Source organism: Cricetulus griseus, chromosome 8, assembly GCF_003668045.3.
Source record: "Cricetulus griseus strain 17A/GY chromosome 8, alternate assembly CriGri-PICRH-1.0, whole genome shotgun sequence".
NCBI lineage: Eukaryota > Metazoa > Chordata > Mammalia > Rodentia > Cricetidae > Cricetulus > Cricetulus griseus.
The window spans coordinates 21,560,535-21,575,159 of NC_048601.1; the positions used below are offsets into that span (position 1 = coordinate 21,560,535).

The window sequence follows — 14,625 nt, forward strand, 5'->3', positions numbered from 1 at the left end:
TTCTCCCTCCCTCCCGGCTTGGCATTTCCCTTCGGCAGTGGGCCGGCGGCTCTGGGCACCATGCTCCGGCTCCTGCGGTTGCTGCTGCTCTTGCTGCTGCTCCCTCCCCCAGGGTCCCCCGAGCCTTCCGAGCCCCCGGGCCTGGCCTCGTTGTCTCCGGGGGCGCCTCCCCAGGCCCCGGACTTGCTCTACGCGGACGGGCTGCGAGCCTACTCCGCTGGGGCATGGGCGCCCGCGGTGGCGCTGCTGCGAGAGGCGCTGCGGAGCCTGGAGGTGCTGGGCCGCACGCGGCGGGACTGCGGGGCGAGCTGTGCGGCCGAGCCCGACGCCGCGCTCCCCGCCCAGCTCCTCGGCGCCCCGCAGTCTGCCTCGGGGCCCCGGGCCTGGGAGCCGCTGCTCCTGCGCGCCACGCTCCGCCGGGCCGAGTGCCTGACCCAGTGCGCGGCGCGCAGGCTGGGCCCGGGGGGCGCGGCGCGACTCCGCGTGGGGAGCGCGCTGCGGGATGTCTTCCGCCGACGGGAGCCTTACAACTACCTGCAGAGGGCCTACTACCAGGTGCGAGAGCCAGCCAGGGTGCTACCCCAAGCCAAGTGACTGTCTTACTTGGAGCTCACCAGGAGAGGGCAGGATGCTCAGCGCCCGGATTCAGGGGTGGAGTCGTGGGGGGCGTATAACGGGCTTCTATACTTGGCGTGGGTACCATCAAAACGTTGGCCAGGACTTGTGATGGTCGCAGAGGGAGGGCCAAAAAAATAAAAAAGAAGAGTGGGGGTCAAGCTGGGATGAAGAGGAGTGGATGTAGGTTGAACATGGAGGGAGGGAGAGAGGGCTCCGCAGTGTTACTTTAGCGGGTCTCAGAGAGTGAACCCAGCGTCTTCCTAGGTATGAAAAGCGGATGAGGGGCCCAAAGCAGCCTCAGGACAGGGGTGTGTGTGTGTGTGTGTGTGTGTGTGTGTGTGTGCGTGCGTGTGTGTGTGTGTGTGTTAAGGAGTGTGAGCCTTCTCTTGGGATGGGGCGGAGCTTCGGAAAGGCTGAATGAGGGAGGCTAGGTTTAGGGGAGGAAGCACGGCTGTGGTGTGGTAGGAGACAGTGTGTGCAGCTTCCAGGACGGTAGCTAATGCCTACGTGGCTGGGGGAGGGAGGGGCTCTAGTTACACACACCTCAGCTCAGGGTCCTAGAGGCCTGCAGATTCTAGTTACTCAAGGTCTCCATCTATTTCAGCCGTTCACTTCCTTGTCTCCCAAACTGAGGCTCTGAGGTCCTCTGCCCATGGCCTACCCACTCCAAAGCTTTCAGGCCTCCTTCCTTTCTTTCTATACCAGAGTCCCGGGAGTCCCAACATTGGGCTTCCAAGGGATTTGGCGGTTTCTAATTGAGACAGTTGTGATTGGCTAGGCTTCCATAAGGCTGTGGGGGAGGCTGGTGAAGGGACATTGGTCGGAACCCCCCCCCAAAAAAAAACCGCACACCTCTGGGCTCTGATATCTCATCCGTTTGGCTCCTCAGCTGAAGAAGTTGGACCTGGCAGCTTCTGCAGCACACACCTTCTTTGTGGCAAACCCAACACACTTGCAGATGCGGGAAGACATGGCGAAGTACAGAAGAATGTCGGGGATTCGACCCCAGAGCTTCCAGGACCTGGTGACGCCCCCATACTGGGTGAGCCCCTCAGTGCTGGCTGGCTGCTGCCAACTCCAGCCTTGTGTGGCTTGAGCGTCAGGAGACCTGGGTACTGTTTCTCAGTGGCCCTGAGTGAAGAGTCTTTTCCCCAGTACTTCGCTTCCTCTGTGGCCACTAAAGTGTATGCTGTTCCAACACTCTGACTCGGAGGGCACATTGTCGCCCCCCCCCCCGTGCCTGCAGCAGGAGAGGAGCTTCATGTTCCAAATAAGCCCATTCCTTTTCTGCCTCCCTTTTCTGTTTTGTTTGAGACAGGGTTTCTCTGTGTTGCCCTGGCTGTGTTTGAACTCACTCTGTAGACCAGGCTGGCCTCGAACTCACAGAGATCCGCCTGCCTCTGCCTCCCCTCGAGTGCTGGGATTAAAGGCGTGCGCCACCACTGCCTGCTCCATCTTCCTTTTTGAAACAGGGTCTCACCGTATAGCCCTGGGCTCGTAGTCAATGAGATCCAATTGTCTCTGCCTCCTGTGTGCCAGGAGTAAAAGCATATGCCATTATGCCCTTTGACCTCCCAATCTTGTTTGATGCCCCCGCCCCCAACCATCAATTGTGCTCCCTTTCTCCACAGGCAGCCTATGACTCTGGCCTGGAGCTCCTGGGGCAGCAGGAGGCAGCACTGGCACTGCCCAGGCTAGAGGAGGCCCTCCAGGGGAGCCTGGCCCATGTGGAGAGCTGTCGTGCTGGCTGTGAGGGGCCTGAGGAACAGCAGCCGGCTGAAGAGGAGGAAGAGGAAGGGAGCCAGGGGGGCCTGTACGAAGCCATTGCAGGTGAGGGGCTGGACTGTGTGCTGTCGGGGAGCACCGATGCTAGGGGAGGAACGCGATCCATTAGCTCCGTTTGTCTTCTCTGCAGGACACTGGATCCGGGTTCTGCAGTGCCGGCAGCACTGCGTGGCAGATACAGCCACCCGCCCTGGTCGCAGCTTCCCTGTCCCCGACTTCATTCCCAGCCAGCTGAGACGGCTGCAGGAGGCTTATGCTCAGGGTCAGATTGGGGAGAACAGATTCTGGGAGTGAAGATGCATCTCTGCTGCCTTTCTGAGCCCCGTCTGTCCCTCCTCCTTCCCACCTGACTCTGCTCTGATAGTCTCACCCTCTGGGGAGCAGCGCTTCAGGATGGTGTCCTTTGGCACCATTGCGCAAAGCTCAGGACATGGGTCTCTGGGCTCCTTCAGCCCTCGCTGCTTCTCACCTTCCTTTACTTCTCCTTTGAGCTCTGCTGTTGAAGGTATGTTTGAGGATGCTTTGAAAGAGACGCTAGGTGGCCACGTCTCCCGGTTGGGCTGGGGCTTCTTGGAGTTGGTGGCCTTTCCAGGTGACCTTCAGCTTTCTTTGCTCTGTCTTGTTTGTTGCGTCCCCTTCCCACCTTCTGCCATCTCCAGTGGGGAACGTGTCTAAGGCCATGGAAAATGTCCTGAGTGTCCTGCTCTTCTACCCTGAGGATGAGGCTGCCAAAAAGGCTCTGAGCCAGTACCAAACTGAGTTGGGAGAGCCAAGACCCGGCCTGGGACCACGAGAGGTAACCCCTCACCCACACTCACTGATAGGTAGGGCCTGGAGCAAGCCAAACACCCAAGAGTGGGCTGGATTCTGTACTCTATTCTGACTTCTCTGTTTATTTTATTTATTTGATTTTGTATTTGTTTATAATTATTTGTTTTATTTTATTGCTCTGTGTGGTCCATCTTTGTGCTCTCACAGGTCAGAAGGGAGCATGGAGACCAGCGTGGTGGCACACGCCTTTAATCTCAGCAACTCGGAAGTTAGAGGCAGGCAGATCTCTGTGAGATTGAGGCCAGCCTGGTCTCCAGAGTGAGTTCCAGCACAGCCAGGGCTACATAGTGAGACCTTGACTCTAAAAGAAGAAATAAACGCAAACAGCAACAACAATGAGAGGGCGTGGGATGGAATAGAGTGGAAATCCCTGGGATGGAGTTAGGATGGCTATGGACCACCATGAGAGTGCTGAGAACTGAACCTGGGTCCTCTGCAAGATCGACAAGTGCCCTTAACTACTGAGCCATCTCTCCAATCTAACTTCGTTCATTTTTTTGAGATAGCAGCTCAATGTATAGCTCTGGCTCATCTGGAACTCTATATAGACTAGGCTGACCTGGAGCTCACAGTGCTCTGTCTGCCTCTGCCTCCAGAGCGTGCTGGGATTTAAAGTGTACAAGACCACACAGAGCTCATTCTGGCTTCTTACCCAAGCTCTTTAGCCACCAAAGGGATACCCCGGTCTAGGTTCTGACCTCTGTCTCAGCTCCCTGTCCCCACACAGCAGACTGTATTCACTTGGGAGTCTATCCCAGCACTATTGTTTTCCCTAAATCTTATATCTATCTGCCTGTGTGTGTGCTCATGCGCCACAGTAGTGCGAACACACACACACACACACACACACACACACACACACACACACACACACACACGAGTCTCTCAAATCCTAATCTTACTTTGAGCCAGACACTCAGAAAGGTGAACCATTGCAGCATCAGGCTTGGTGATGGATCTCAAGAGCTTGCAAAGTCCCCTGTAACCCAGGGCTGCCCTGCTCTGCTCCAGCTTTCTCTTCCCTTCTCCTTAATCTCCGTTGTCCTCTGTCTCTGCCTGGCTCAGGACATCCAGCGCTTTATCCTTCGATCCCTCGGGGAGAAGAGACAGCTCTATTATGCCATGGAGCACCTGGGCACTGGCTTCAAGGACCCGGTAAGGAGTTGTGCTCTCTTCCCCAGGGTGAGGCACAGTGATGCTGGACAGTCATACGCCACTGCAGTCAGCAGGACTGTCCCACTTGCCCAAAGCCCTGCAGACTCACAGAACTCTGGCATCCCAGAACAGTGTGCCTTCAGTTAAAATGGCCATGGGATCGTGCATGGCTAAGAATCAGGCTCTCTGCCACATATACCTTCTAGTCACCTGTCTGCCTTTATCTCAGTTTCTTTATCTGTAAATTGTAAAGCCCACCCCATTCCACAGTCCTGTTGTTGAAGCTATGCCATCTGATAAGAGTGCAGAAAGCATCATTGCTGCTGAATCCATTGCCCTCCTCTAGTTGTGAGGACCAAGTCCAGTGCTAATACCATGAAGCCAGTGTTTAACATAACCCAGCAGTTTTCAATTGACTTTTTGAGGACTTGGATGACTTAGTGATGACCGCTTGCCTAGCACACATAAATGCCCAGGGTCCTAGCTCCAGCACTGAGTTGGGGGTTAGAGAGAGAGAGAGAGAGAGAGAGAGAGAGAGAGAGAGAGAGAGGAATGGGGGAGGGAAGAAGGGATGGAAAAAGGGAGGGAGGGAAAGAGGGAGGGAGGAAGGAAAATATTTGGGGCTTGATAGTTCTCTGTTGGAGGAGGGAATGGGGCTATCCTTGCCATTTTTGGGTCTTCTTCAGCTGTTGCCCTGACCTTTCCCTAGTAGGTGTCAATAGTACACTGATAGCCCTTAAACCATGAGATCAATAGTTTCCAGACATTGTCTAATGTCCCCTGGGGGGTCACATCACTCCTCAGAGCTGCTGGATAAAAGTGAGGTCTGTAAAGCTAGTTTAAACCTTACTCTGCCACCTGCAAGCTGTGTGAGGTTCACCCTACTATTCCACCTTCCTGTGTCTCAGAACCCTCAGCTGGAAGGTGAGCACGTCACAACTATCTGTTCTATTAGAATGTATGAACTATACAAACTTTAAACCTCAAAATCTCACTGCAAGTACAAAGCTTTTAGCACCTGGCAAACAGTGTGATGGAAGTCATTGTGTACTACAGTCTGGTCTAGAACTCAAGGTTCTAGACTGTCATATGTGAGGTAACCCTGGCACTGGGTCCAGGTTTCCCCCCCTCTGCCTTCCTCTCTGGAAGCTGGAAGACCTTAATATGGACCTTCAGATTCTAAAGTCAGGAGCCCCAAGAGCTAGACACAGAGAGTGATGGTGCTGTTCTTGGCTGTCACAGGATTCCTGGACCCCAGCAGCTCTCATCCCTGAGGCATTGAGAGAGAAGCTCAGGTAGGTTGTGGCCTGTAGTGGGGGCCACTTGGCCCAGGCTGGGAGGTGACAGGATGGGTCTGCACTGCCTACTGAACATGTCTGTCACCCCTGAGAGAGGATCAAGAGAAGAGGTCCTGGGACCAGGAGCCTCCACAGCCGAAGTCCTTGCCTTACTGGAAGGGTGAGTTCTTTAGTACATGTGGAGTTGGGGGCAAGAGGTGGCAGTGGGGTGGAAAGGTAGAAAGGGTGGATGGGGGGATGGTCAGGAGGCAGAAGGGAGGGCCTGGAATCTGCCAGCTGCTGCCCTTCAAGTGAGCCCCAGTGACCTCTGCCCCTGTTCTTTCCCTTGTAGATGTCCTTCTCCTGGAGGGTGTGACCCTCACCCAGGATGCCCAGCAGCTGAATGGGTCGGATCGAGCCGTGCTGGATGGACTGCTAACTCCAGCCGAGTGTGGGGTTCTGCTGCAGCTGGCCAAGGTATGATGGTGTGTGGCTTAGTCACCTGGTTAGGGACCCTCAGATTCAGCCACCTGCTCCTCCTCTTGGTCTGTACCCACCCAGTGTTCTGCCTCAAGTCTCTCTCTCTCTCTCTCTCTCTCTCTCTCTCTCTCTCTCTCTCTTTCTCTCTCAGATTTATTTATTGATATGTGCATTGGTGTTTTGCCTGCATATATGTCTGGGTGAGAGTGTCAGATGGAGCTGGAGTTACAGACAGCTGAGCTGCCATGTAGGTACTGGGACTTGAACCCGGGTTCCCTGGAAGAGCAGCCAGTGCTGTTAACCACTGACTGAGTCATCTCTCCAGCCCCATCAAGTGTCTTTTAATGTCTGTGTTTTATCTCAACAGTGGAAAGCTCTTTTTTCTCTTTTTATTTATTATTTTTTGCATAAATATGATGAGATTATTCATGATACACTCTTCATTTAAAGTTAATAGCTAATAAAGCCTATTTTCAACCATATTGATAATGTGAAAACAGACATAACATGAAAACAAAGACTCCTCTGATTTTAGATATTGTCTTATTATGGAGTTGTCCTTTTGACATTTTTAGTGTCATGTCTGGGCGAAACAGGTGGCCTCTTCTGGTGTCATTCAATAATACTCTTGCCCCAATCCTGTTCTGATGGTGTCTCTCCTGTGTACGGTGTCTATGCAAGGAGCTTTAAAATGGTTCCCTTTGGCTGGGCGCACACCTTTAATCCCAGCAACTGGGGGAAGCAGAGGCAGGCTGATCTCTGTGAGTTCGAGGACAGCCTGATCTACAAAGTGAGTTCCAGGACAGCCAGAGCTGTTACACAGCTGTCTCACACAAACAAACAAACAAACAAACAAAACCAAATACAGTTCCCTTCTGTAGGCAGAGTTTCTCTGTGTCCCAGCAGCTGCTCCCAAATAACTACAGTAGGACTTATTATTGATTATAGATGCTCAGCCAATAGCTCAGGCTTGTTACTAACTCTTACATTTTAAATTAACCCATATTTCTTATCTCCCCTCTGCCATGTGATTGTGCCTTCTTTCAACACGGCACATTCCTCTTGCTTCTCTCTGTGTCTGCTCGGCCATTCTTCTTCCCAGAGTCCTCCTTATTCTGGCTCTGTCACTCAATCTCTTCCTGCCCAGCTATAGGCCAGTCAGCTCTTTATTAACCATGGAGAGTAATCATATTTTCAGTGTACAAAGGTTGCTCCACAGTACCCTGCCTTTTTCATTTATGTAGACCAGGCTGGCCTCGGACTCACATAGAGTGAGTTCTCTCTCTCTGCCTCCTGAGTGCTGGGATCAAACACTCAGCTCCCGTTCTTGATTCCTTGTTTGTAGTCTCCTTGGGCACTTTGTCAGAGTGCCCAACATGTTTCTGCTTCAGGTGACCACATTCAGGGCAAATGTCTATATTGTTTTTAACTTAGTAAGGTTGTAGGACCTCTCGTACACCTGTTCTCCTCAATCCCGCATCTGTTTGGGGAGCTGCCATCCAAAACATGCTATCTCAAAGGCTGGGGCTTTCTATTCCCATGGGTGTCATTTGCAAGTTCTGTGAGTATGGATGGACCCTGGGCCCTAATGCCCACAGAGGACTGCAGCAGCTTCCAGAACTCCCAAAAAGGTCCAGGGCGCACAGCCCCAGAAGTGCCTTTGGCAGCAGGGCAGGCACCATATTCCTCTAATTCCCATTCCTCTTAATTTAGCTGATACGGATGGGGTGGGCGCCCTTATTTGAGACAGGGTCTTTGCCCAGGCTGGCCTTAAATTCAGGATCCTCCTATATCAGTATCCCACCTAAACCTTAAGTGCTGGAATGACAAGCCTTGCAGGTGCATGCCACCACATCTGACCAGGGTGGGTGTGCTTTACAAAAAGTAGGAAGAAGAGAGAAAATGGGAGAGCACAGACATGGGTGTATACACATGGAAGGGTCCTTGGTTACCTGAGGGCTCAGATGGCATCTTGGCTCCCTTTCCCAGGCCTTTCATCCCCTCCTAGTTTGTGCTAAACGACCCATGCTCACACCCTGAGGCTGCTATCTCATGATGCCCCAGACGTGGACTCATTCATTATATACTCATGAAATACCTGCTGTGGACTAGAAATGGCTGGATTCTAGGGGATGTAGACAAGCAAAGTCTGCCCTTTAGAGTCATGTAAACAACATGGAGACAGAATTAGAGCAACCGGTAAGTTCTGTTACGAAGTGCGCACTATCCAAACAGAAACACTGACAGTGAATGCCAAGTCCTAGGTGGCTTACCAGAGGGCTGGTATTCCAGCTCAGTCCCATGCCAGTCTTGCTGTGGTTTGCAGTGCTGGGGTCATCAAACCCGGGGTATTGCAGGCACTAGGCAAGCGCTTTGCCACACCCTCGGCTCCTTATGCCAGCCTTCCCCATTTGTAGTTGTCCTAGCTGCTGGGAAGGCTTAGAGAGGAGGATTGCTTGGGCTCGGGAACTTGAAGCCAGCCTGGACTACATAAAGAGACCTACCCCATCACAAAGGAGAGAGAGAAAGCAGAGACGGGAGAAGGAGGGGCTAGAGAAAAGTCTCTATGAGATGAGCAGGAGCTCTTCCAGAGGACAAGGGTTCGATTCCTACCTCATGGTCGCTCACAATCATCTGTAACTACAGTTTCCAGACCTACATGCAGGCAAAACACCCATACACATAAAATGATAATAAAAACCTAAAGAGGGAAGAACAAAGTGCTTTCTAGGAACTGCAGGGAAACACGGCTTAAAGGGTGGTCAAGATCCAGCAGTTACCTGTCTATGTAAATGTCTGTGAGTGAGTCTCCCATCTGTAAAGTGGGATTTATCATGTTGTTTTGTTTGTTTGTTTGTTTTGTTTTGTTTTTTGTTTTTTGGTGTTGTCCTGAGGCTTAAATAGGTGGTTAGTACATTGTGAAGCCTTTAGGAGGTGGAGTTGCTGCCATTTGCTGTGTATTATAAAGAGGCATTACAGAGAAGAAGGAGAGGGCCTAGAGAGGTGGCCAATAGGCAAGAGGGCTTTCTGTTCCCTCCCCGGGAGCCTCAGCTTTATTGGTAGATGGTGGACAGTCGCTGGTTAATTTCACGGTTTCACAATCCAAACTGGGCATCCTATAGGCTCAGGAGCCCCCTCTAGTGGCAGTCTTTAGAAGACAATCGTAGAGAAGCTTGTGGAGTGTTAGCGTTGTGGCCTTGGGTTCTGGTTGTGTTCAAGGGGATGAGGGGAGGGAGGCTCCAGGGAGCGAAGAGAGGGGAACAGATGAGAGAGACAAGGAACACTAAGGAATAAAAGTTAGAAAAGCTAAGAAATAAGTCTTCAGAAGATAATGGGAGGACGACACCAAGGATAATCTCAAGACGTCTTTCCTCTCTTAACTCAGTCTGGCCTCAGGACTTTGCATTGGTTTCCCTTTCATATATTCAAGCAGCGTCTCTACAAGATTTGGTTTCAATTTGGTTGTCACCTCTTTAAGTAACTTTGGGTGAACACTCATAAAATTATGACCCTGTTTTAATTTTCTTCATACCACTTATCATCATCTGAATTAGTTTTTCTATTTATTTGCTATCTTAAAACATAAATCCTGGGGCTGGGGAGATGACTCAGAGGTTAAGAGCACTGGCTGCTCTTCCAGAGGACCTGGGTTCAATTCCCAGCAACCACATGGTGGCTCACAGCCATCTGTAATGAGATCTGGTGCCCTCTTCTGGTGTGCAAGGACACATGCAGACAGAACACTGTATAAATAAATTTAAATTTTTAAAAAATTCATTAAAAAAAAGAAACCCTGAAAAAGAAAAATCCCATATACAGACATCCAAACACGGGGAGAACCCCGGAGTGTGAGTCACAGGAGGCAGCTGGGTAATGGGATCCACCATCACAGGCCTATGGGGGGCGGGGAGGTCAGTGTTGTCTTGACACCTCAAGCTTCCCGCCAGAACTGACCTGCCTGTCAGACTTCCTGTTAGAGTCCTGCTTGCAGAAAGACTCCTGTCTCCCCATTGAAGGGTGACCCAGTACTTCCTGCCCCAGACCCCAGCTCTGTCTCTCCTTCAGCCGCTCTCACCATCTCAAGGCCCCTTCATCCCCACTGTGGGGTGCTCCCCCTGGGAAGTAGCATTCCAGAGCTTTTTTGAGAATGACAGTCCAGAAAACCAGGCCAAATGCCATTCTCTGGGAAAGGGTCATAGCTCAGGAAAAAGGGATTTTTCAAGGGAATTCTGGGAGTTCCTAGGTAGCTCCAGGGACTGAGAAGGTGGGAAGGAGACCTGGTAGCTGTGTAGCAGTGAGGTGTGCAGGGAACGACTCACTGTAAAGCCCTTCTTATTTAGGATGCAGCTGAGGCTGGAGCCAGGTCTGGCTATCGTGGTCGCCGCTCCCCTCATAGTCCTCATGAACGCTTTGAGGGGCTCACAGTACTCAAGGCTGCCCAGGTAAGAAGAGGCTGGTCTGATGCCTAAGACTTGAGAGGAGGGGCTGTGACAGGAGGCTGGATACTGGGGCCTGGGCTCTGTGAAGAAATTCTCTGGGGACCTAGACCACTGCCTTCTTGGTCTATCATTGAGAAAGGGTGTATTCTGAGACCTGGGGCTCTGGTGTTGTCATGGAGTTGCTGGAAGGAGGCATTTAGGCTACTGGACAGATGGTAGACCCACATAGGAGGGTAGTGTCAAGAGACACCAGCTAATGCTAGATCTATCTTCCACGCCTCTCTCTGCCTGCAGCTGGCTCGGGCTGGGACTGTGAGCAAGCCAGGTGCTAAATTGCTTCTGGAGGTGAGTGAGCGAGTACGGACCTTGACCCAGGCTTACTTCTCCCCAGAACGGCCACTGCATCTTTCCTTCACCCACCTGGTGTGCCGAAGTGCCATAGAAGGTAACCATCAGGGAACCCCATCTGTATATGTTCCATCTTCACTGCAAAAAGTCCCCTTACTGGCCTAAGTAGGGACAGGGAGTTTCTCTGCTTATTTGTCATCCCAGAAGCTGGGCATGGGCCCACCAGGGGGCCCATAGTGGGAACCCTGATGTATGTCCTGTTTATGTCCTAGGTGAGCAAGAGCAGCGTATGGACCTGAGTCATCCGGTACATGCGGACAACTGTGTCCTGGACCCTGACACTGGTGACTGCTGGCGGGAGCCCCCAGCCTACACCTATCGAGACTACAGGTGGGTAGCCTCTCTGAGGACTGGCAGGTAGGCACACGAGCCCAAAGGCTGTCTGCCAGGGCCTGGGTCTGGGCGGGGAGCTCACTGCCTCCTGTCTTCTCTACTTTCCAGTGGGCTCCTCTACCTCAATGATGACTTCAAGGGAGGCGACCTGTTCTTCACACAGCCCAATGCCCTCACTGTCACGGTAGGGGGGTGGGGTGGGGCGCAGGGCCCAGCTGTGGGGGGTCAGGATTCATTCAAAACAGAAGCTCTCCAGAGGCAAATGCAGGGAAATGGCCGGGGCCACTTTAACCCTGTCCCTCCTTCCTCTCTAGTCCTGCTGGCCACTGGACCCAATTCAAGGCTTCCTGCAGAGGTTGACTGAGCCTCACGGGAGATCTCTAAGTGCCCCTACCCTGCCTTCATGGTTTGCCTTACCTCCAAAGGGTGGCTGAGCATAGCTAGGTACAGGATCCACACTTGTAGTCTCAGCTGTTGAGGAAGCTGAGGCTGGAGGATCACTTAAACCTAGGAGTTCAAGGTCAGCCTGAACAACGGATCAAGATACCTTCTAAAGGAAAATGAAACATGGGCCAGTAAGGTGGTGCAGGGGGTAAAGGTGTTAACCCTAAACCTGACAGCCTGGGTCTGATCTCTAGCACCGACCCAACATGGTGGAGGGAGAGAAGCAGTTCCCACAAGCTGGCCTCTGACCTCCACACCGTGCTGCACCACTCCCCTCCACCTCCAATAAAAGTGATAAAAACAAGACAGGGTTTCTCTGTGGCTTTGGAAGCGGTCCTGGAACTAGCTCTTGTAGACCAGGCTGGTCTCGAACTCACAGAGATCCTCCTGCCTCTGCCTCCCGAGTGCTGGGATTAAAGGCGTGCGCCACCAACGCCCGGCTGTTCCTATTATTTTGACATTATTATTATCATTATTATTATAAACAGGGTCTTGCTACATAGCCCAGATTAGCCTTGAATTGATTATGTAGCTAGCCCTGGCAGCTCTTGAACTTACAGCAATCCTCCTGCCGTGGCCTTCTGGGTGCTGAGATTATAGACATGCACCACCCCAAAAGTGACTGACTTTTGTTTTTGGAGATAAGGTCTCATTGTGTAGCCCTGGCTGTCCCGGAACTCACATGTAGACCAGGCTGGCCTTGAACCACAGAGATCTGCCTGTTTCAGCCTCTCAAATTCTGGGATTAAAGGCGTGCGCTACCTTGCCTGGCTTTGCACACTCGTACTGTGTGGAGTGCAAGTGTGTGCACATGGCATGGTGCACCTGGGTAATCGGAACACAACTTCCGGTGTCATTCTCACCTCCTGCCCCTCCCTCACCTCTGGACGCGGGAGTGTGGGGATTACAGACTCACGATACTCCATCTAGCTTCTGTGTGGGTGCCGGGGGTCTGAATTTGGATCCTTATACGTGCACAGCAAGCACTTTACCCAGAACTACAATAAGTAGTTTCTAAAAAATATTTATTTAGATGTGTGCATCTGTGTGTGCAGTGCGAGGCGTGGGTGGCGGGGAGGGTGCCTGCCGCACACAGCTGCTGTGTAGAGGGCACAGGACAACTTGTAGGAGTTGCTTCTTTCCTCCCACCGTGTGTTCTTGGAATTGAATTTGGGTTGTTGGGCCTGGTGGCAGGCACCTTTATCCCCTGAGCCATCTCTCTGACCCTATATAGTATATATTATATTTATATTATAATTTATGTAATATGCTTAAAAGAATGATAGCCAGGCAAGGCAGTGGTGGTGCACACCTTTAATCCCAGCACTTGGGAAGCAGAGGCGGGTGGATCTCAACGAGTTTGAGTCCAGCCTGGTCTACAAAGTGAGTTCCAAGATAGCCAGGGCTGTTACACAGAGAAACCCTGTCTTGGAAAAACCAAGAAAAGAAAAGAAAAGAGCCAGTGCCTTGTATTAATAAACAGTTAATGAATGTTAGGTGCTGTTGTTATTCTTGTATTTCTTGACCATGGAGTCTTCTATACCTGGGTTAGAAAAGGGCAAGAATAGTAGTATACACCTATCCTATTGTTAGGGAGGTTGAGGCAGGGGTTCCAGGCCAGCCTGTGTTACACAGAGGCATTCTGCCTTACTCTTCACACTAAAGGCATACACAGAGAGGAGCAATTGCCTTCCATGTGCTCACGTCCAGTCTAGGATTTCCTTAGGGTGGAAATGCATCTAAGGTCCTTGCCACCTTTCATCCACCTGCTGCTGCTCTAGGGCCCTCAGATTACTTCATTCCAAGCAGATGGGGTCAGGCACGAAAGGTCAGGCTGCAGGACAGGGAACTTCCAGGAGGCACCTGCCCTTTTTGGCTTCCATCTCCTCCAGCCTCAGTCTTTCATTCTTTCTTCCTGAGTGGAAGCCAGTCTCTCATTTGCCCCAAGCTAGTCCCTGAATTAAGGAGAGGAGTGATGGACAAGAACTCTGATGCCGTGTTCCCCTGCCCCTCAGGCTCAGGTTCGTCCACGATGTGGGCGCCTCGTGGCCTTCAGCTCTGGTGGTGAGAATCCCCACGGTGTGTGGGCTGTGACTCGGGGACGGCGCTGTGCCTTAGCCCTGTGGCACACATGGGCACCTGAGCACAGGGAGCTGGTAAGGAGGTTGTGCAGGGGTGAGGCTCACAGTGAAGCTGTTGGGTGGCTGAGATGCCCAGAGAAGGCAGATGCAAAGGACTGAACTATAGTTTTATCCAACCCAGGAGTGGACAGAAGCCAAAGAGCTGCTGCAGGAGGAAGAGGAGGAGGAAGAGGAGGAAGAGGAAGAGGGAGAGACCCTCAGCAGAGATCCTTCCCCAGAACCCCCAAGTCACAAGCTTCAGCGGGCCCAAGACAAAGCTGGGAAACTACTCCGGGTCCGAGAGGAACTGTGACCGGCTGAGCCAGCTTCTTAGGGATATGGCCACTCAACTTGTGAAGGAATCAATAAGAAGGCCCTGTGTGACATCGGGAACAGAGTAGCATGCCCATTTGGGGACCTACAAGGGCCACCAAGCCCTGGACTCAAGCTTACTACACAGACTTAGCCTAGGGCCCACCAGGCCTGGAAGCCAGGTCTGGCCCCAGCTGAGGGAAGGGACCTGCAGGGTCCCTAGGACAGACAAAGGTCATTATGCCTCCCCGAAAGGCATGGCAGGGATTGAAGGTTAACTGCTTCTAGTAAGGAAGACAGAGGAGACACCCCATCCTCTCCCAACCTGTGTAATAAAGAACGTGGAGGTTCCCAGCCAGGGCCTGGTCTGGTGTACCCCAGCTTCTCTGACAGCTGGAGGTGGGGGTGGCTAGGGCTGGTGTG

At 52.2% G+C, this 14,625-nt stretch overlaps 1 protein-coding gene across 3 annotated transcripts; it reads left to right on the top strand.

Moving 5' to 3' along the window:
- The first annotated feature begins 14 nt into the window (after positions 1-14).
- P3h3 (prolyl 3-hydroxylase 3) lies at positions 15-14,556 on the top strand. 3 transcript variants are annotated; one of them, XM_027428248.2, is made up of 15 exons: positions 17-555; positions 1,508-1,660; positions 2,250-2,448; positions 2,534-2,665; positions 3,063-3,199; positions 4,300-4,389; positions 5,632-5,684; positions 5,780-5,847; positions 6,019-6,143; positions 10,487-10,588; positions 10,880-11,030; positions 11,206-11,323; positions 11,435-11,510; positions 13,786-13,926; positions 14,033-14,556. In XM_027428248.2, the coding sequence occupies exons 1-15, from the start codon at positions 61-63 to the stop codon at positions 14,201-14,203; spliced, it is 2,211 nt and encodes a 736-aa protein (XP_027284049.1). In that variant the 5' UTR covers positions 17-60; the 3' UTR covers positions 14,204-14,556. The 3 variants fall into 3 exon arrangements, with proteins under 3 accessions (XP_027284051.1, XP_027284050.1, XP_027284049.1); XM_027428250.2 differs by lacking the exons at positions 13,786-13,926; positions 14,033-14,556 and adding an exon at positions 11,641-12,076 and having other exon boundaries at positions 15-555; XM_027428249.2 differs by lacking the exon at positions 13,786-13,926 and having other exon boundaries at positions 16-555.
- The last annotated feature ends 69 nt before the right edge of the window (positions 14,557-14,625 follow it).

Excerpts from the sequence above, each read along its gene's own strand:
- P3h3 (XM_027428248.2), top strand. The coding sequence starts at position 61 with ATGCTCCGGCTCCTGCGGTTGCTGCTGCTCTTGCTGCTGCTCCCTCCC. Across the intron at positions 4,390-5,631 it reads GCACTGGCTTCAAGGACCCG|GATTCCTGGACCCCAGCAGC; the intron begins GTAAGGAGTTGT and ends TGGCTGTCACAG. Across the intron at positions 6,144-10,486 it reads TTCTGCTGCAGCTGGCCAAG|GATGCAGCTGAGGCTGGAGC; the intron begins GTATGATGGTGT and ends CTTCTTATTTAG.